Raw genomic sequence first — 20,861 nt, 5'->3', positions numbered from 1 at the left:
ATTTTCCAGACCAGAGAACAATATAACCCAGAACAAAACTGTGTTGCTGAAATTAACAAAGCTTTGTGTGAAAGTGGAAGAAGCATGATTTTTGATGCAGATATGCCAACCATGGGGAGAAGCAAATGTGTCTCCATACAAACTATGAAACTGAAAGTAACCAGACCTGAAACACATGACAATTATTGGAAGCAAAGCTTAAGTACAATACTTGTGCTGAGGAAGGTATACAGTACTTGTTGACTACAGTGAATCTCAAAAAGGCTCTGCACCAAAGCACCAACAAAGTTACAATCAGCAGGGGTGGGATTATTGATTAATGCTGTGTATGTCTAAAATATTTCATAAAATAACATCAGCTGCCCATTCTATAGAACCAGTACTCCAGAGCATTGAAACCCAAGTCTGAATAAGTGAATCAGCAACTGAAATTGAACAACGGGAACCCTCTACAAATTCAGTTGGATCATCTCTAAGAAGAATTAAGGGCATGCCAAGCTAGTTCTGTATTGTACGGAGGATGGGCTATTTGGTTATTTCAGTTGAAATTGAAAATTGTTGCTGAAAACATGAACAATCTTCAATTGGCATCTTTCTTTTTTATCTGCCAGGAGAGGGAGGACATACAGAAAAGGGTAAAAAAGGGGCCTGAGGCTGGTACAAAACAGTAAGCATAACAAAATTATAGGTATCTGTATCCTTCAAGCTGGGGAGATAAAAACAGAATAGCATGTATAATATGAGAAAACTGTCATGTAATGCCATGTAATTTATTAAAAGATCAATTTATTAAAAAGATGTGCTAAAAAATTATACAACTACTACAAATATGAGTTTTTTGTCAATAACTAGTGGAGAAAAATCCGGAAGTAGATTTGTAGGCCGCGCACTCCTGGGTATCAGCAAAGATCGCTCGTCTCCAAATTATTTAAAAAGGTAAATTCTTTATTAAGACAGGAGGTCTCTGAGGAAGTGTGTTGTCACGAAACGCGTCAGACCTCAGACACTATGGTTATTTGATTGTATGTCTTAATAAAGAATAAATTAAATAATTTGGAGACGAGCGATCTTTGCTGATACCCAGGAGTGCGCGGCCTACAAATCTACTGTTGGACCTTTTGACGTTCCCTCCTAGTGACGGACTCGGGGCTGGCTGCACCCGGGTCACTTCTCCTGCAGGGTAAGATTCCAAGGATTGTCTTTAATTGTGTAAACTCTTGCACAGCGGACTAGGAGTACCCGGTGTTCAGATTAAAGAGTGGGGTCCGGGGCATAGTGCACCCGGACCAACCAATGTTTACAGTGAGCAGGGTTCAGTCTGCATTAAGCTATTTAGTTTGAATCGATACCCGCACTATTGTCGTATTTATTAAGATTAAGCAAATGCTTGAGCCGGATTTGCTTCTTGAGAAAAATCCGGAAACCTCTAAAAGTCTGAATGGCTAAAAAAAGTCCAATTGGATCAGCGCAGCTCCTATTGACTTCCATAGGACATTGCTTTTACTTGATGGATTTTTGTTTTTAAGCTTTTTGTACACTTAATAAATCTAGTATATTTGGCGCTTTAAAGAAATATAAAAACATACATTTTTAAATAAGATCTGTGAAAAAAATTGATATTTCCATGTTAGTAAATCTCATGGGTATTTTCCCCATATTTTTTGTATGGTAGCTAGGGAAACCATTGTACCATTGTGGATAAAAATAGCAATAGTTGTTGACTTATCTTTATTCCTTACCCAGCAGCTAAATGCTCTCTTATCAAAACTTGGGTCGTGTTTGGGTTCTGCATCAAGGGTATTAGTGCCAATGGATATTTACTTTTACAGTTGCTCCTATTCGAAGAAGTTGAAAGACGTATTTTAAAATATTCCCGCTTTTCTCTCTCTTTTAGCATTTTAGCATTCATTGTAAAGAAAAAACTGTAGTTGTTTCACACTTACTTGGCTCATTGTTGGGGTTTCCATTCTGGAGAAGCACAACTTCCTCTGGTGAATTGTGTTGTTTCTTTTCTAAATAAATCAAAAAGATCTGATAAACTTTTTACAGAACTTGTCTAAAATCAGCTGCACATCTTGGGCCCTCTTTGAGTAGGAATTGACTGATCCTGGTGGGTGCTTGAACCCACAGTCTCCCAGTTAATGGGCTATGGTCTTGAGGCTGGAGACACAACACTGGGATCTTGAGGACTATTTCTACATCTGATATTGACATTATTCTGCTACTGAAGGTTCCATGATGTGCACACTTGAGATTTCACAACTCATTTACATTGTTCAAACTGTAAAAAAAGGCTCAAACTAATGTTGTTTCCGACAGTGCCCCACTTTTTGTCTGCCACTGTCAAAGTTTTTTGTGCCCCATTCCATTAGCCACAACTGGATTGGCTTGTACTCTAGAAGGATGTACTACAACAATCAGTCAGCTTAACTGCACAAGCTCTATACTGTACACATTATGTTGTGCTAGAAATAATGTCAAAAATAGCAACAGAACTAGTTTGCTAAGACCCTATAGATACTATTACATTTACGGAGTTTTTGAGAGCTTATAGTTTCCAACTGTTATTGCATCCATACTACCTGAGCTGTATCACAACGTTTTCTAAAGTACAGTCTTAAACTGATTGAGGTTCAATGTTGATAAATGCAGGTTATGCACTTTGGCAAAAATAATATAAATGCAAGTTATACACTAAATGGCAGTGTGTTGGGAGTTTCCTTAAATGAGAAGGATCTTGGGGTCTTTGTAGATAACAAGTTGTCTAATTCTGGGCAGTGTCATTCTGTGGCTACTAAAGCAAATAAAGTTCTTGTATAAAAAAGGGCATTAACTCAAGGGATGAAATCTAATTGTGTCTCTTTATAGGTCCCTGGTGAGGCCTCATCTGGAGTATGGGGGCAGTTTTGGACTCCAGTCCTTAAGAGGGATATAAATGAGCTGGAGAGAGTGCAGAGACTAAGTGCAACTAAACTGGTTAGAGGGAGGGAAGAGTTAAATTATGAGGGGAGACTGACAAGGTTGGGGTTGTTTTCTCTGGGGGAAAAAAGGCGCTTGTGAGGGGACATGATTAGACTTTACAAGTACATTAGAGGACATTATAGACAAATAGCAGGGGACCTTTTTACCCATAAAGAGAATCACGTACCAGAGGCCTCCCCTTCAGACTAGAGGAAAAGAAGTTTCATTTAAAGGAACAGAGTAGGGGGTTCATCACAGTGAGGACAGTGAGGTTGGGGAATGCACTGCCGGGTGATGATTCAGTTAATGACTATAAGAGGGACTTGGATGATTTCTTGGACAGACATAATACAAAGGCTATTGTGATACTAAACTCTATAGTTAGTATAGATATGGGGATATATCATTTATGTGACAGTAGGGAGGGGTGTGTGTATGGGGCTGGGTTTTCATTTGGAGGGGTTGGACTTGATGGACTTTGTCTTTTTTGAAACCCAATTTAACTATGTAATTATGTAACTGTGTAACTATGTAACATTGCATTCTCCTACCAAAACTGACTCCACTCTCCGTATCACCACCTGGAAAGGGCCTAATGTAAAGTCATTCTACTTAATTGGGAACTGAGTGAAACTGGGGAAGTGTGATTCATAGAAATATAACAAAACAATTACAGTGAAAATAAGTGATAACTGTACGAATGAATTAGATATAAAGAATTTGATAATAAATTAATATTTTTAGTGACTTTATTAATCCACTGAATTGGTAAGCAAAGGAAGCAGACCCTGTGGCTGCAGGGGGCCCATGAGGCCCTAATTCATATACAATTTCAATAAATATTGGTAAAACAGGTCAACCTCTAGACATTTTGAGGGCCTAAAAAATAATGTGCTGTGGGGCCCTGTAATATCTAGTTACACCATTGGTACAAAGTGAAAAGAATTGGTGAAAGTGGGTTTGTTAAACCTAACGCACCATTTTTTACTCAAGTTGGCCAACTAATTCAGCCTGACACTCTCCAATACAAATGTTGTGCCCTGTTTCATTAGTCGTGTGCACTTTGTGGCAGATGCACCAACAGAGACACAACTGGTACAAGTCACAGAATGTTGTTTGACTGCACTGGGGCCAGACACAAGCTGTATGTGTATTAGGCAGGCACTAATAGCACAATTTCATGCCCATTTGAGCAAGCAGTACTTTGAGTTTTGCAGTTACTTTAAGCATATGTAATAGGCATGTGCCCAGTGTGCAGAGAAGATAACTTTGATGTCCATTATCCATCCCTGCAAGGTTTTTTTTATTCTAAGTTCTAGTAGGCACTTCAGGTCATTCTTAATAATGCAAGTTAGTTTTTATATCTGGTTTACGCTGGTATACACTGTAATATATAACTGCCAACTGGAAAACTATAGTATGGTTACCCTAGTAATGCTTCCTCTTGATTCACCCCATTATAACCAAACTCTGGGTAATACAGACAACCCTAGTCTTCTAGCTTCAGACCTGTGGGTCCCACACCCAAGTCGTGAGCTCCAGCTCCTCCAAATATAGTTTCAGACTGGGCTGGTGAGAAAACCTTGCGGGTCCCGGCTTGGCCTTTCTCTTTCAGCTGGGAACTGCTGGAAGTGTATTACATGTGATGTGCAGCACTGGGGTAGGGTTGTATTTGGAGGAGCTGGAGCTCATGACTTGGGTGTGGGGCTCCCTTACAGCAATCCCCATGGGCCCCGGACTACCTAGTCCGACACTGTCTACTTCACTAATCCCCTCCGGTGGGTTTTATTAGGGAAGAATTATATGAACATAGATATGTATTATTAGTGAACTATCTGATAATAATAAATGATTGATAACTGATATTTATGAAGTGGATTAAAGTAATTTGATCATCCATTGATAAATTGCTTATAATTAATACAGTGTATAAATAGAATATATTCATTATTGTTATATTCTGCCACAGTGCAAAATATATGACCGAACTTATAGTTGACCTAAACTTATGTTTAGAAGTGATCTGCAAAACACTAGAACAGCATGATACCAGCATGTACAATCCAGTATAAAAAGAGACAGGAGACAAGGCATAGGCAGGTAAGATACTCACTGTTGAAGTTATAACATTTTAAAATAATACTAATAATAACAATAAGTGCAAGTGCAATAACAACTATTCCCACGACAATCCCAATAGTAGCATTCTGGATATTTCCATGTCTTTGTTCTGTTGCCACATCTGTGTGTTCATCTGCAGAATTAGAAGGAATGAGACAATGTTATATTCAGAGTCTGTTCACTAGATTTCATCTTATTCTCATCTCAGAAAGGCTCAGACATATGGGGGATTTAGTGGTCAAGCTAAGTTGCTTAGATACTTGTGTTAATACACACTCTTTGCACTTCTGTATATTTACACTCAGTTTCCCATCTCACATTCTGAATTTCATGCAGTTTCCCATATTCCACAAGGGAAGCATAGAGATACCGGCACCTCTAAACCAGGCGATAGCTCCAGGGTTCCCACAGTCGCCTGTATAAATCACCATTATGCAGCTGCACTGAAAGAATAAGGCAGAAATATGATTCTCACACCAAACGTGGGAAATAACATCAACCGGACATAGAAGATAGTCAGCACAATTCCATCCTATGCTCATCAAATTTGATGCATCAGCCACAATTATATTTTGTGGCTAGAATCACAAAATGTCATTTCTGGTTATTACTGCTTTATAACACATTTGATTTCATACATCAGGTGGATAATTTATAAAGGTGCTAAATTGCTCATATGGAAAGGTCAGGTCAAAGATCAAGAATAACAGGAGCCAATGTAGGCCCATTGAGAAAGGATTACACCAATGTAGTCCATGCTTTGTGTGTTTCAAATCAGCCCAATATATGTCTGGTCAGTTTTTAGCCAGATATTATATTACAAACATATTTGGGAGGTGTAAACACAGTCTTAAGGGGTTGGATCAGCAGTTTAAATCTGCCCCTGTATGGTCAGCTTAACTGGGGCAACAAAGCAGTCAATATCCTAAGTACTAGCAAATACCCACCACAATGCTAGTGTGTAATAGTGAGAAATTTCTCCTTATACTGAAGAATATCTCCAGGTACACTAACCCTAATGGGGATAAAGACCCTGGAAAGATGTGGGACTTTGCACTGTCTGACCTGTGTTATATTGGAGAGGCTGCAGATAGGGCTTTCAACTTCTTCTGGAACAACTGACATCTGGCAGGTTTCACTTGGACAAAAATGTTAAACTTGATGGACATTTGATCAACCCCCTTTACGTGTGTATAAATATGGCACTAAAGAAGCTCAGGCTCTCACCTGTGAGTTGCACCTTTAGTGTTTGCACAAGAGGTTGGGTGAGGGCCTGATGTTCCACCACACAAGAGATCTCCATCCCCTGACTCTCAGCTGTTGGGAGGAACTGGTAGGAAGACTCCAGAGCAGAACTGTTAATCCTCTTTATCTCTGAGGCTTCCACACGACTTCCATTCACTAACCAGCTCACAGCAATGGATTCTGGGTAATACCCCCACACTCGGCACATCAGTGTCTGTTCCTTATTCTCATAAAATGGCTCATGGGTGATGTGTATGGACGGGGCGGCTAAAATATAAGAGAAGACGATTTGTATTTTGTATTTTCACATCAAATCAATATTGTTTTTAATGTATTGGTATTGGAAAACAGCTATTGGAGTTGATAATTGTTGAATGGCCAGTTTTTAGCAGAGATGCAAGATGATTCATGTTTCCATATTCCTGTATTCCTAAGAACTTATTAAAACTTCCCATGAAATGGTTCAACCTTCCCCTGACGAACTGAGATTCATATCTCAAACTAAGTACATATAACACACTGATTTTGTGAGGGAATCAAATTCTTGCTTGTATTCTTCCTAATACTAAACATCATCCCCATATAAAATGTTTTTAATGCTAGAATGAAGCCATAGGGATATTAATGATTCACCTTCCAATGTTCTGGTACAGGCTGAGTCTTTGTGCCAATTCTGTTTTATAAAAAGCCTGGAACTGGGCAGATAAATAACAATTGATGACTATGTTCTATTCCTCGAGATGCACTGTTTATCAATGCTCCCATTACATTAACTCTGTCAGTTTTCACCCACTTCGGGTAGTTGGGATAAGGGTTCACAACACATAGGGGTGACACTGAATTCAATATAACACATGTAAGGGAATAGGTGTAACTGATGCCCAGGATATACACAGCAGGGGACATAAGTTAGATTGTATGCAGATAGCTTGAATCTACTCCTCTACACACAAACCCTCTAGGGTAAGGGCATCATTCAGTCTTCATACAGTATATGCACAATGGTGGATTCTCAGGATCAATCTGATATAATAAATATCCAGTATCTCCAAATTCAGTTCCAAATATCCTTATAGAAATTGCTGTTTACAATCTCTCTTCATAAGAGTTCTAGCTGTACTGCAAGTCATGTTTCCCAGGAATACAGTGAGCTAATATCATGTTCAAATCCAACTAAATATCTTTCTTCTGCATGTTTGGACTCTAAAGTACAGAAGAGGAGTACCTCGCAATATCAAAAGCTGCTACACTGTAGACCGACAAAGAGCATTGTACAAGGTATTTTCATGAGGACTTTTCTTTATGTTCTTTATGGCTTTGGTAAACTCAGTTTTAGACCACCCCCAAACCCTCTCATCTGCTCACACAAAAATTCTAAAATGGGATGGAAAAGTTGTGGCTTGATTTATTAACAAACCTAGATCATTAACAAAAGATAATAGGGCAATCAGAATCATTTTTTTGTTCTCCTGATCTCACAACCTAGAGACCCCTTGCAAAACCTAGGCTGAGACCTGTCCCTCATGCACCCCTACATAAGCTTTAGCCTTGGAATACCCCCAGCAGCTATAATGTCCATCCTACTGCTCATATGATGACATCACAATTGGGCAGAGATGTAGAGAAGGAAGCTGCACCCAAACATGGATGGGGCTACCAGAGTAACAAATACAAGGGCAATGACATTGAAGGAAAACTGGGGGCACTTAAAATTGTAGGATGCCAGCCAATCTTCATGAGGTGGGCCGGCAGGCATTAACTAGGTGGACCTGATACAAAACTTCAGTATATATTTCCTGGTCGATGTACAGCCTCAGTGCCTCTGCCCAATATCTCCCCATCTCTCAGCTATTTTATATTAATGCACTGGGGGTAGATGATGGAGGCTCTCAGGGCACTTACTTTGTTCTCAGTAACAACTTATTTGTGATTGTGATCTGAAGGGGGGGTTCTGACATAGATAATTTACAATATCATGAAAGTGATATAAAAGGATTTTCATATACAGAATGTATAACATACAAAGCTGCCCAATATCCAGAAACTGTAATCAGCCTTCTGCATTGATCCCTCAGAATGACATAATGGGTCAACTCCCATGGCTGCACAGAATGTTAAATTAAAATAATATTTAATTAGTACCTTGAATTGTCAGTATAATCTCCTTTTCGTGTTGCTCTGGGCTGTATGTGACTGTACAAGTGTATCTCCCACCATCAGATACCTGTGTATTAGACACAGACAGAGAGGCCACTCCCCATAGGGCTGTAGTTGAGTTGAGAGAGAACCGGGGATCTGTTGTGCTCACATCATAATCGTAACTAAGTATTTGCTTTCCATTGAAATACCATTTTATGGCCAAGAATTTGGGATCAGCAGGGAATTTATCCACATGGAATGTGCAGGGAATCAGGATGTCGGATCCCTTTGTATAAATTTGGGTGGAGGGAGCAGTCACCTCCAGAACAGCACCTGCAGGTACAGAGAGACAAAGCAAATAATATACATTATGAGCCTCATTGTGTGGAAGCTTGACACCCAAAGCTTCTATTTTTTTATATGGTTAATCTGTAGGCCGAACAAAGAACCAAATATATTTAGTATTCTATACAAGTTGGGGAGAGAGGTTAATGGGTTTAGAATTCATAGGGGTCATATCATTTTCAAAAAGGCTAACCTTGTGGTGAGTGTCTCCATCTATAATACCAAAAATGTCTTGATTAGCTGTTATCTCTGATGCTAATAGTTCAATGGCCAGGTTGAATAGACTAGGAGCCCGCGTCTAGTTCCCCAATATATAGGAAAGTTTGCAGAGGAGAATACCATCATGTTAAACAAAGCAGATCGTATGTAATACATAGAATGAAGGATCTCAGATATTTTAGCTTTCAAAGATTCAGAATGCAGCTTACTACATTTGTGAGGCTTAAGCATGAAAGTCATATGGGAGCCTAACTTAGGGAAGAATTTCTTATAACATATGATGGAGAGGCCATGAGCCTTACCATGTTCCACCTGTTTAACAGCCAAGGAAACCTCTTCAAGGGACATATGTTGTGTTCATCTAGACATCTAGATATCTATGTCTACAAACAACGCTTGCTCTACTGTCAGTTTTGGAAGGTTGAGCTCTTTGAAAAATGTGTCAAAGGTAGCTTTGGATATGATAGGGGGCTTAATGTACAGTTGTTTGTAAAAATGTACAAATTAATTTGCTATTTTACTTGAGGTCTCTGTAAGAAAGTCTTGGGATATAATATAGCCTTTGGATGGTAAGAGGGTTATTTTGTTTGTTTAGTTTGTGGGCTAACATCCTACCTGACTTATCTAAGCAACTATACAATTTGTATTTAACCCATCTCATTCTCTGCATTGGTTAGTCTAAGGGGCATATTTATTAACAATAAAGACTAATATCACCAGCGATATTGCCCATAGTAAAGTAAATAGTAAGCGACTCCCTGACTGATGTGACCACCTCAGTTATACTCAAAAGAGATTTGTTTAACCTCCAAAATCTAGGACCAGCGAGATAAGGACAGGACAAGGCCAGGCCAACTTATATTCATCATTGTGGAAGAATATAATTTCGTACCAGCGCTGGAGTAAGGAAAATATAGTCAATAGTAATGGAATGTTTAGGTGGGGCCAAGTAATGTGATGGACATATGTGTTTGCTCCTCTCCCCTGATGTCAATTAGTCTGATAGAGAGGAATTAGCTTGCGTCAAAAAAAATTGACGAGACGCCGTCGCCGCTTCGAATTTTTCGACTTTCGCGAATTTCATTTTTCGGCAAAGCGAAATAACACAAATTTGCCCATCACTATTGTTTACTTATCATGTATTATATCACATTTAAACAAGGAAATCCTAATTAAAGCAGCAGACAAATGTGGAACAATAATTATGAACACTGATAACGATATACATGAACAATGGACCATTCATGATACAGCAACACACATATGTATCTCAGCTTGTGACTAATTCCTGCACAAACACAAAGAATTAGTAAAATAAATGACAAAGTTCATACTGATCATTTTCCTTTCCACAGTCACATTTACATAAAACGCATGGGGACAGCGACAGTTTGTTCCACAATATGCAAATCTGTTTAAGTTGAGGCTGCGGAGGGACTATATTTCATCCTGTGCTGTAAAACACACAATATCCCTCCACCCCATACGGAACACTCTAATAATCTGGGACATGGGAGAAGAATCCCAACCACGGCCTGCAGGATTGTCAAAATGGACAATGAAAAAGAGCTGAGCAGTAGAAATTCATGAACATTTTATGTTTGGACACAATACTAAATGTAGGACTTAGATAGTTGTCTAATTACCTATATTAAGAGGCGTCTGTACCAGTTAGAGCAAGTAGACTTTGTGGAGAACTAAGTTTTCCTCATTGATATTAAGAGGGATCTTGAGGTTTTTGTAGATAACAAGTTGTCTAATTCTGGGCAGTGTCATTCTGTGGCTACTAAAGCAAATAAAGTTCTTGTATAAAAAAGGGCATTAACTCAAGGGATGAAACATAATTGTGTCTCTTTATAGGTCCCTGGTGAGGCCTCATCTGGAGTATGGGGGCAGTTTTGGACTCCAGTCCTTAAGAGGGATATAAATAACATGTCTGTTCTCTTTTGCTCCATAACTAATGAATCACTTACACCTCTTTTATTGGTTCATTGGTGAATGTTCTACAGGGCAGATACATCCATTCTCTTGTCTCTTTAAGTCTAAGCGCTAAGTATTTATTATTACATAGTTACATAGTTACATAGTTAAATTGGGTCTGAAGGGGAGGCCTCTGGTACGTGATTCTCTTTATGGGTAAAAAGTTCTTTGTATTTATTGTATCAATTACTGTTTGACCCCCTGTTTGTTCTATTCATTTATTGTGCTGCATAATAAAGCAGTGCTATATAAATAATATATACAAACATACTGTATATTGATGAGTTCAGAAAGGGCATCTCACCATCAGCATAGGAAGGGGTTCTTTACTGTAAGGGCAGTCAGGTTATGGGATTCCCTACCAAGAGAGGGGGAATGAGTGATTCATTGGTGGAGAGGAAAGGAGATCTCACCATCAGCATAGGAAGGGGTTCTTTACTGTAAGGACAGTCAGGTTATGGGATTCCCTATCAAGAGAGGGGGAATGAGTGATTCATTGGTGGGGAGGAAAGGAGATCTCACCATCAGCATAGGAAGGGGTTCTTTACTGTAAGGACAGTCAGGTTATGGGATTCCCTATCAAGAGAGGGGGAATGAGTGATTCATTGGTGGGGAGGAAAGGAGATCTCACCATCAGCATAGGAAGGGGTTCTTTACTGTAAGGACAGTCAGGTTATGGGATTCCCTATCAAGAGAGGGGGAATGAGTGATTCATTGGTGGGGAGGAAAGGAGATCTCACCATCAGCATAGGAAGGGGTTCTTTACTGTAAGGACAGTCAGGTTATGGGATTCCCTACCAAGAGAGGGGGGGAATGAGTGATTCATTGGTGGGGAGGAAAGGAGATCTCACCATCAGCATAGGAAGGGGTTCTTTACTGTAAGGACAGTCAGGTTATGGGATTCCCTACCAAGAGAGGAGAATGAGTGATTCATTGGTGGGGAGGAAAGGAGATCTCACCATCAGCATAGGAAGGGGTTCTTTACTGTAAGGGCAGTCAGGTTAATGGGATTCCCTACCAAGAGAGGGGGGGAATGAGTGATTCATTGGTGGGGAGGAAAGGAGATCTCACCATCAGCATAGGAAGGGGTTCTTTACTGTAAGGACAGTCAGGTTATGGGATTCCCTACCAAGAGAGGGGGGGAATGAGTGATTCATTGGTGGGGAGGAAAGGAGATCTCACCATCAGCCCAGACTAAATCCATGGGCAGATGAAGTCCCTTGGGGCAGTGCTATATAAATACTCAGTAATATTGGTGCATAAATATCTGTACCCCCAGTGCAGGGCAATGACTTACGTGTCTGGGGCAGGAGGAGGAGGCAGAGAATTCCCTGGATCCTGAGGAACGAGATCAGTACAGTGACTCCTCCCAGGTTTCTTTTATTCCTCATTGTCCCGCACACATTATCCAGTAACAGTCAGCTCTTGTGCCCCTCTGCTTAATCCTGTGTGTCCTTCCCTTCTGACAAATACCTGTGGGGTAAATCCATTTAACTGCCCCTGGGGGAACTGGGACACAGACCAGGGAAATATCACTTCTACAAATCCAGTGTCTGTTCTGCAGAGCCAAATGGCTGGATTGGGATTCCTTTCACTTTCACTTATATAACGTGACACACAGAGAATACACACCCACACTCACACACTTACAGTTACACACACAAGTTTATCCCCAGTGCCTGGATGGCAATTGAATGTGGGCTAAATAAGTGCACTGTCATTATGTTTCCTCCAAACAGCCTGATGGGCCCCGGGGCCCAGAGATAAGAACTGATTGTAGCAAAATAAGTGGGGTATTTTCATATACACTGCACTGCTGCCCTCTCCCTTACTGCCCCCCAAGTCCCCGTGTATTACATCAAGCTGGGCACATGCACATTACACGGGAAACTCACCTTTAGTGCACCTGACACATGAAGGGTTAAATCCCTATTTCCAGGGTCAAGTAGGGTTAAATGTGCAGAAGTATTTTATCTCCCCAGGGCCAATTACAGGCAACTTATTGTACCTCCCCCCCTATATTCTGTCACTATTAACCATTTGTCTGTCTGTGTCTTTACAAACTTGAAAAAATAGTGGGGGCACTTACCAGGTACTATGGATTCACTTGCGCATGTCACAAAACCGAAGATCCCAACGGTTACTTCCAATGAGTTAAATGAGTCTGTAGGTGCAGCACCAAGGAATCCAGGAAGTAGAAAAATTAAAAATATAAACCTTTATTCCAGCATTTTAAAATGATAGTAGAAAAAAGCATGCCCCACATTGCATATTGGGCTGTTCATACGGAACGCATTTTAGGACATCATGCCCCTACTTACCTTTGACGCATGCATTGTCCTCTGCCTTCTCCATAGCGCATCGTTGCCAGTTGTAGTCACGCCTGCTCCAAATGCGCCGTCACTCCTCCGCTCTGCAGCCTCCCTCCTCAGACGTCACTCATCACAGCTCCGCCCTCAGACTTCCTCCTTCGGCTGTCAGGTATTGGGTCTTCGGCATCACGCGTCTTCCATCAGGCGTCTTCCATCAGGCATAAAGCGTCTTCCATCAGGCATCAGGCATCAGGCATCTTCCATCAGGCATCAGGCGTCTTCCATCAGGCATCAAGCGTCTTCCATCAGGCATCAGGCGTCTTCCATCAGGCATCGCCTGATGGAAGACGCCTGATGCCTGATGGAAGACGCCTGATGCCTGATGGAAGACGCTTTATGCCTGATGGAAGACGCTTGATGCCTGATGGAAGTGCCTGAGGGAAGACGCGTGATGCCGAAGACCCAATACCTGACAGCCGAAGGAGGAAGTCTGAGGGCGGAGCTGTGATGAGTGACGTCTGAGGAGGGAGGCTGCAGAGCGGAGGAGTGATGGCGCATTTGGAGCAGGCGTGACTACAACTGGCAACGATGCGCTATGGAGAAGGCAGAGGACAACGCATGCGTCAAAGGTAAGTAGGGGCATGATGTCCTAAAATGCGTTCCGTATGTACACTCAACGCGTTTCATGGCTCTCGCCACTTCCTCAGGAGCCAACAAACACCCCAAACTCAAGGTATATAAGAGACATCCAGCCCCTCCCTATTGCAGTCTCCCAACCCTCCCCACAAGGTTTAACCCTTTCATTGAAAACCATATGTAAACATGCATCTTCAGACAAGTGTTAATCCCCACATTAATACTCACAATATATACAATAAAACCAGAAACATTATAACAAATAATTATAAATAGCACTACATAGTATTCATCTTATCTTGCCATTCTAGATAAACCATGTTGCTAATGGTACCTAAAGACTCCAAAGAAGTGAACCTTGATGGAATAACCAATATTCAACATATAACTCCCTATATTGTCAGAATAAAAAAAGTAAAGGATATATATATTATCATTCAGTATGTCTTAATAATGGATTAAATATCCAAACCCCGTTCCCTAAATTATCGCAAACAATGATCCCCCAGAATTAATAGAAGCAGGAAACCTCCCACTGCCTATTTAACCCCCCAAAAGATTCAGTAGAACTAAGCTGATATATCCAGTACGCCTCCTTACGTAGTAACAATTTATCCAGATTCCCAACCTCTTGGCCCCACTGAGACTGTATCAATAACCTGGAAATGTATTTTAATATCCCCATTATGTTTGTCCAATAGATGCTTAGCCACTGCGGACTTAGTGTCCTTTCTGTTCACTGCGGATAAATGTTCCAGCTCTGTCTGTGTCTTTGTCTGTCTCAGTCTGTGTCTGTCTGTGTCTGTCTGTGTCTGTCTGTCATGTTACACATGCATTGTTTGCCTTTATGTTACACATGCATTGTTTGCCTTTATGTTACACATGCATTGTTTGCCTTTATGTTACACATGCATTGTTTGCCTTTATGTTACACATGCATTGTTTGCCTTTATGTTACACATGCATTGTTTGCCTTTATGTTACACATGCATTGTTTAAGGAAAAAGGAAAAAAGGCAATGGCACACTGGACACGATCAAGCAGGGAAAACCCTTGCAAAGATTTATTTGCACACGATAAATCTTTGCAAGGGTTTTCCCTGCTTGATCGTGTCCAGTGTGCCATTGCCTTTTTTCCTTACTACTGGTTGAGGAGGGTGCCGATCCCTCCAGGTAATTGAGCACCTGGCAGAGCTGCTGAAGGCCAGGGTGTGCGAGGTGACTTTTCTTTTCCGGTACACATGCATTGTTTGCCTTTTTCTTATGTGTCTCATCTCTCTTCCCTTAGCCTCATCTCATCCCTCGTCTCCTCCCCTACTTCTCACTCCAGCTCAGGGGTAGGGAACGTGCGGCTCTTCATCCTGCTTGCTGCGGCTCAGTCTTCTGGCTTTCTGTCAGGTCGTATTTACAGTCCTCGCACCTGCTGGCGGCTTCTTGAGTGTGTGACCGCGGTAAGAATACTCAAGAAGCCGCCAGCAGGTGCGAGGGCTGTAAAGACGTCCCAGAAGTGGCAAAGACTGAGCCACAGCAAGATGATTCCTCATGGTCCTTACCGCCGTCACACACTCAAGACAAGAGAGAGACGATCAGCATGGAAGTCACATTAAACAGATGAGAAACACCAGCATTTAATAGGGCTATTCAGTGTTTCATTTTTTTCAAAGTAGCCCTACACATACACACTGCACTTCTGTTTGTTGTATTCTGTTGTTGTAACAGTTAAAATTAAAAAAAAGGTTAAAAAAGTTTATAAGATGTGTTATGTTTTGCGGCTCCAGACTATTTTTCTTTAGTGGGAGAGGGGCAAAATGGCTCTTTTGATCGTAAAGGTCGCTGACCCCTGGTCTAGCTCATTCCAACTTCATCCTGCATTCAGTTACATGCTCTGTTATTATTATTATTATTATTATTAACATGTATTTATATAGCTAATGTTATGTTATGTTATGTTAGCTGTTCACACTATGATTTTTTCACCTATCCATTAGTTCATCGGTATTTGATCTACACAGTTTAAATAAACTTCTTCACGATCTTCAAGGTGTCATTGGATGGAGTCACTGTCAGCCAATCTACCTAAGACTGCAGTTATAGATATCTCAACACAACCGTGAGTTAAGACGAGATCACATTGTAGTGCTTAGACTGGAGAGGCAGAACAGTCAAAAAATCTGTGAAAGGATCTTAAAAGATCAGCGAATATCTTCCAAAGGATCCTTAGCAGCTTGCACGTGTAGTGAGATGTATATAGACACTGGATTATAGCAGAATATATGTGCAAGTCCCCATACTCCAGGCAGCAAGGAAACCTCAGCATAAGATTCATCCGTTTTCTGCACAGATTAATGAAGAAACTGTTCATGCAACGGTCATTTAATGTGCTCCAAGAATACACCATATTCAGTCTGTCTGCAAGTGAATCTAAAATCTCTGTACATTCAAAGTTAACTTGCACTGCCATTGCTAAACTAGTCCCTCGCTCCCCCTCCCACTGGTTGCCTAGGAAACCATCTCCCTGAGGCAGAAGATTGAGATATTTCTATGTAAACACTCCTTGCTTGTGATTCTCCCCTCTGCCTGACATCACAATGCACCAGCAAGAACCTGAACTTCTTACAGCTCAGGGGTCAGATCCTCAAAGCCTCATAAATAGGGATGTCGCGGACTGTTCGCCCGCGAACTAATTTGCGCGAACATCGGGTGTTCGCGTCCGCCGAATGTTCGCGAACATCGCGCGACGTTCGCCAATTTCGGTTGGCCTTAGCTGGCGCTTATTTTTGACCTCTCACCCCAGACCAGCAGATACATGGCAGCCAATCAGGAAGCTCTCCCTCCTGGACCACCCCCACACCCCCTGGACCACTCCCCTTCCATATATAAACTGAAGCCCTGCAGCGTTTTTTCATTCTGCCTGTGTGTGCTTGGAAGAGCTAGTGTAGGGAGAGAGCTGTTTAGTGATTTGAGGGACAGTTGATAGTAACTTTGCTGGCTAGTAATCTACTTGATACTGCTCTGTATTGGAGGGACAGAAGTCTGCAGGGATTTGAGGGACATTTCAGGTTAGTTAGCTTTGCTGACTAGTAATCTACCTTCTACTGCAGTGCTCTGTATGTAGCTGCTGTGGGCACTGATCTCTTCTGATCTCATCTGCTGACTGCTGTAATAACCCAATAGTCCTTGTAAGGACTGCTTTTATTTTCTTTTTTGTTTTTTTACTTTGCTACTATAAGAGCCCAGTGCTATTAGTCTAGCTGTGTTGGGGAGTGGGACTGGTGTGCTGCTCCTAGTAGTTCACCACTACCAGCACCAACCAGAGTCAAAATTGTTACAAAGTATCTTATTTGCACCTGTTAGCTGTTCTGAGCTCTCTGCCAAAAGCTAATTAAGTTAGAAACTGTTTTTTTTCTGGCTGTTCAGTGCAGAGAAAAGAGGGACTGGTGTGCTGCTCCTCCTAGTAGTTAACCACTACCAGCACCAACCAGAGTCAAAATTGTTACAAAGTATCTTATTTGCACCTGTTAGCTGTTCTGAGCTTTCTGCCAAAAGCTAATTAAGTTAGAAACTGTTTTTTTTCTGGCTGTTCAGTGCAGAGAAAAGAGGGACTGGTGTGCTGCTCCTCCTAGTAGTTCACCACTACCAGCACCAACCAGAGTCAAAATTGTTACAAAGTATCTTATTTGCACCTGTTAGCTGTTCTGAGCTCTCTGCCAAAAGCTAATTAAGTTAGAAACTGTTTTTTTTCTGGCTGTTCAGTGCAGAGAAAAGAGGGACTGGTGTGCTGCTCCTCCTAGTAGTTCACCACTACCAGCGCCAACCAGAGTCAAAATTGTTACAAAGTATCTTATTTGCACCTGTTAGCTGTTCTGAGCTCTCTGCCAAAAGCCAATTAAGTTAGAAACTGTTTTTTTTCTGGCTGTTCAGTGCAGAGAAAAGAGGGACTTTCCAGTACAAAAGAGGGACAGGGGGTTGAGTGGTCAAAAGAGGGACAGTTGGGAGGTATGCAAGTGCCACTTAGCTGTGTGAGCTTTTTCACATTCTGTCTAAATAACAATAATAATTCCGTGTCCGTAAACATCACCTGAGTGATGTTTTTACAGCAGCAATAATATATTCCGTATCCACTACTGTATACGTTGCCCTTGCAGGCATTGTTTGCCCAGTCTTTAACCAAGTGCCACCTAGCTGTGTGAGCTTTTTCACATTCCGTGTCCAGAAACATCACCTGAGTGACGTAGTGTGATTTCTGCCCTTTACAGCACAAAACGCAGCGCTGTGTCAACAATGTATTTTTCAGATACATTTTTGCCCTTGATCCCCCTCTGGCATGCCACTGTCCAGGTCGTTGCACCCTTTAAACAACTTTAAAATCATTTTTCTGGCCAGAAATGTCTTTTCTAGCTTTTAAAATTCGGCTTCCCATTGAAGTCTATGGGGTTTGCGACGTTCGCATTTTTGGACGCACGTTCGCGAATATGTTCGCGAACATTTTCTCCGCCGTTCGCTACATCCCTACTCATAAAACAGAAACGTTTGACGAAACCAACTTGGAAGGTTCAAGAGAACTATGAGGCTGACAAGGAGGAGCTGCTGAGAAACATCAGCCACTTATGGTCTAAAGGTGGCCATACACGGGCCGATAAAAGCTGCCGACAGACTGTGTCGGCAGCTTATTGGCTCGTGTATGGGGGCCCCCGACGGGCTTCCCCGATCGAGATCTGGCCCGAAAGTCGGCCAGATCTCGATCGGATGGGGTTAAAAATCCCGTCAGATCACGGCCGCATCTGTTCGTTGACCGCCCGTTTGCGAGCGCTAGGATCCGATCGTTGGGCCCTAGGGCCCACGATCGGATCAGCCCGATATTGCCCACCTCAAGGTGGGCATATCGGAGGGAGATCCGCTCGTTTGGCGACATCGCCAAACGAGCGGATCTATCCGTGTATGGCCACCTTAAGACTATTGAATGCATGTCAGCTCTGTCACAACCAACTCATGAGGTATTGCACCTAGAGGGCTCTGTTAAGCAATTGAATGCTGCTTATGAGAACTATCAAAGACTGTCTGACAAATATGCTGATCTCTTAAAGCGGCACAACACAGAAAATTCCTTACAAGAACTAAAGGAATTGAATGAACTCAATCTTGAAAGAGATGGTTTAGTAATACAAACAAGGACAAAAACAGATGTAAAAATCGCACATCTCTATGACTTCAGATCCCATCTCTCCACAACTTCTAAGTGCTCCACACGATCTTCCAAATCCTTAAGATCAACATCTTCTACTCTCAGTCAACAACTCATCAAAGCCCGAGCTGATGCCGAAGCTTCTAAAATCCAGGCAGCCTTCACCCAAGAGAAAGCACAGAAGAAGGCAGAGATGGAAGCTGAGGCCGCACAGAAGAAGGCAGAGATGGAAGATGAGGCCGCACAGAAGAAGGCAGAGATGGAAGATGAGGCCGCACAGAAGAAGGCAGAGATGGAAGCTGAGGCTGCGTGGAAAAACGCGCAGATGGAAGTTTTGGAGAAACAATGTGAGCACGCCAAAGACATGGCAAGAGTAAGAGTCTTAGAACAAGCTGTAAGTGACAATGAAAGAGGCGTCAGTAGCAATCACTCTGTTAAATCCTATGCATCAGTTTCATCACAGACCTCATCGAAACTCGTCATAGCAGCCAAAGCACTTAACCAAGGTGTTCTCTTTCCATTTACTGCTCCTTCACAAGCGACAGAAACAAGTATGGGTAGAAAAGACCGTCTACCTCAATATCACAGTAACCTGCCACCTACTAACCAACCCACTAATTTACAGCTACAAACCCACACACCCTTGGACTGTACCCCAGCTCCGGTGTTAAACTCCTTGGCACCATCTTATGTTCCCAAGCCACTCAACATCAATGTACCTGCCACTACAATCAACTCTGTTCCGCCTGCAATCGAATACCCAAAGTCTGAAAACACAGACATGTCACAGTTTGCGAAGTATATCCTTCGCAGAGAACTCACCAGGACGGGCCTCACCATGTTTGATGACAAACCGGAAAATTACAGAGGCTGGAAATACACCTTTAAAGCCACTTTCAGCGAGTTCGATATTACTCCTGCAGAGGAACTGGATCTACTCATCAGGTGGCTAGGTCCCCAGTCTGCTGAACGCATCAAGAGACTTAAAAGAGTTTATACTTCCAATCCTGCTACAGGTCTCGACGCTGCATGGGACAGACTTGAACGTAGTTTTGGCAGTTCTGAAACCATCGAAGATGCCCTACTCAAAAGGTTGCAAGGTTTTCCAAGGATTACAGCTAAAGGCAATCTAAAGCTTCAAGAACTCTGTGATCTTCTACTAGAGCTCCAACTAGCTAAAGCAGACACCTGCCTACCGGGGCTTAGTTACCTTGACACCCCTCGTGGCATCAACCCTATTGTCCTTAAGCTACCTTATGGCATCCAAGAAAAATGGGTTAGTCAGGGATCTACTTACAAGAAAAAGTACGGAGTTGCCTTTCCTCCCTTTCCTATTTCTGTAACTTCATAAAAGAAATTGCGGATTCTAAGAACGACCCAAGTTTCTTGTACGGTGACTGTAATCCTCTCAGTCCACCATCTCCATTACTTGCAAACACACGCACAACACACAGAGACCGCAGGGGCCCAGTATCAGTAAAAAGGACAGATGTTCAACCTGCTACAGTTCTTCAAGGGACTGGACAAAACAAGAAACTAGAGGATCCAAATCGTCAATGCCCCATACATAAAAAGCCACATCCACTTAATAAGTGCATCGGCTTGAGAAAGAAACCTCTACAGGAACTTTTAAAGGAATTTGGAGTTTGTTTCAGATGCTGTGCCTCCTCAGAACACCTTGCAAAGGACTGTAAGGCCATCATTAAATGCAAGGATTGCGGG

The 20,861-nt window shown here is 41.9% G+C and overlaps 1 protein-coding gene across 4 annotated transcripts in view; it reads right to left on the bottom strand.

The window, feature by feature from the left end:
• Positions 1–20,861, bottom strand: part of LOC108704738 — a 67,631-nt gene that overhangs the window by 23,419 nt on the left and 23,351 nt on the right. Inside the window, exons 1-7 of one of the 4 annotated variants that reach the window (XM_041575915.1) lie at positions 15,100–15,378; positions 13,100–13,174; positions 12,308–12,483; positions 8,470–8,799; positions 6,310–6,594; positions 5,075–5,215; positions 1,944–2,012 (exon numbers count right to left, since the gene is read on the bottom strand). In XM_041575915.1, the coding sequence (XP_041431849.1) occupies positions 1,944–2,012; positions 5,075–5,215; positions 6,310–6,594; positions 8,470–8,799; positions 12,308–12,401 (919 nt within the window). In that variant the 5' untranslated portion in view covers positions 12,402–12,483; positions 13,100–13,174; positions 15,100–15,378. Of the gene's footprint in view, positions 1–1,943; positions 2,013–5,074; positions 5,216–6,309; positions 6,595–8,469; positions 8,800–12,307; positions 12,484–13,099; positions 13,289–15,099; positions 15,379–20,861 lie in introns of those variants that run through there. The other 3 variants (XM_041575914.1, XM_018241417.2, XM_041575913.1) reach the window with 3 other exon arrangements.

The sequence above is a fragment of the Xenopus laevis genome, chromosome 9_10L (assembly GCF_017654675.1).
Source record: "Xenopus laevis strain J_2021 chromosome 9_10L, Xenopus_laevis_v10.1, whole genome shotgun sequence".
NCBI classification, from domain to species: domain Eukaryota; kingdom Metazoa; phylum Chordata; class Amphibia; order Anura; family Pipidae; genus Xenopus; species Xenopus laevis.
The sequence above is the reverse complement of the archived record's forward strand: the minus strand, read 5'-3'. Positions and strand labels throughout refer to the sequence as shown.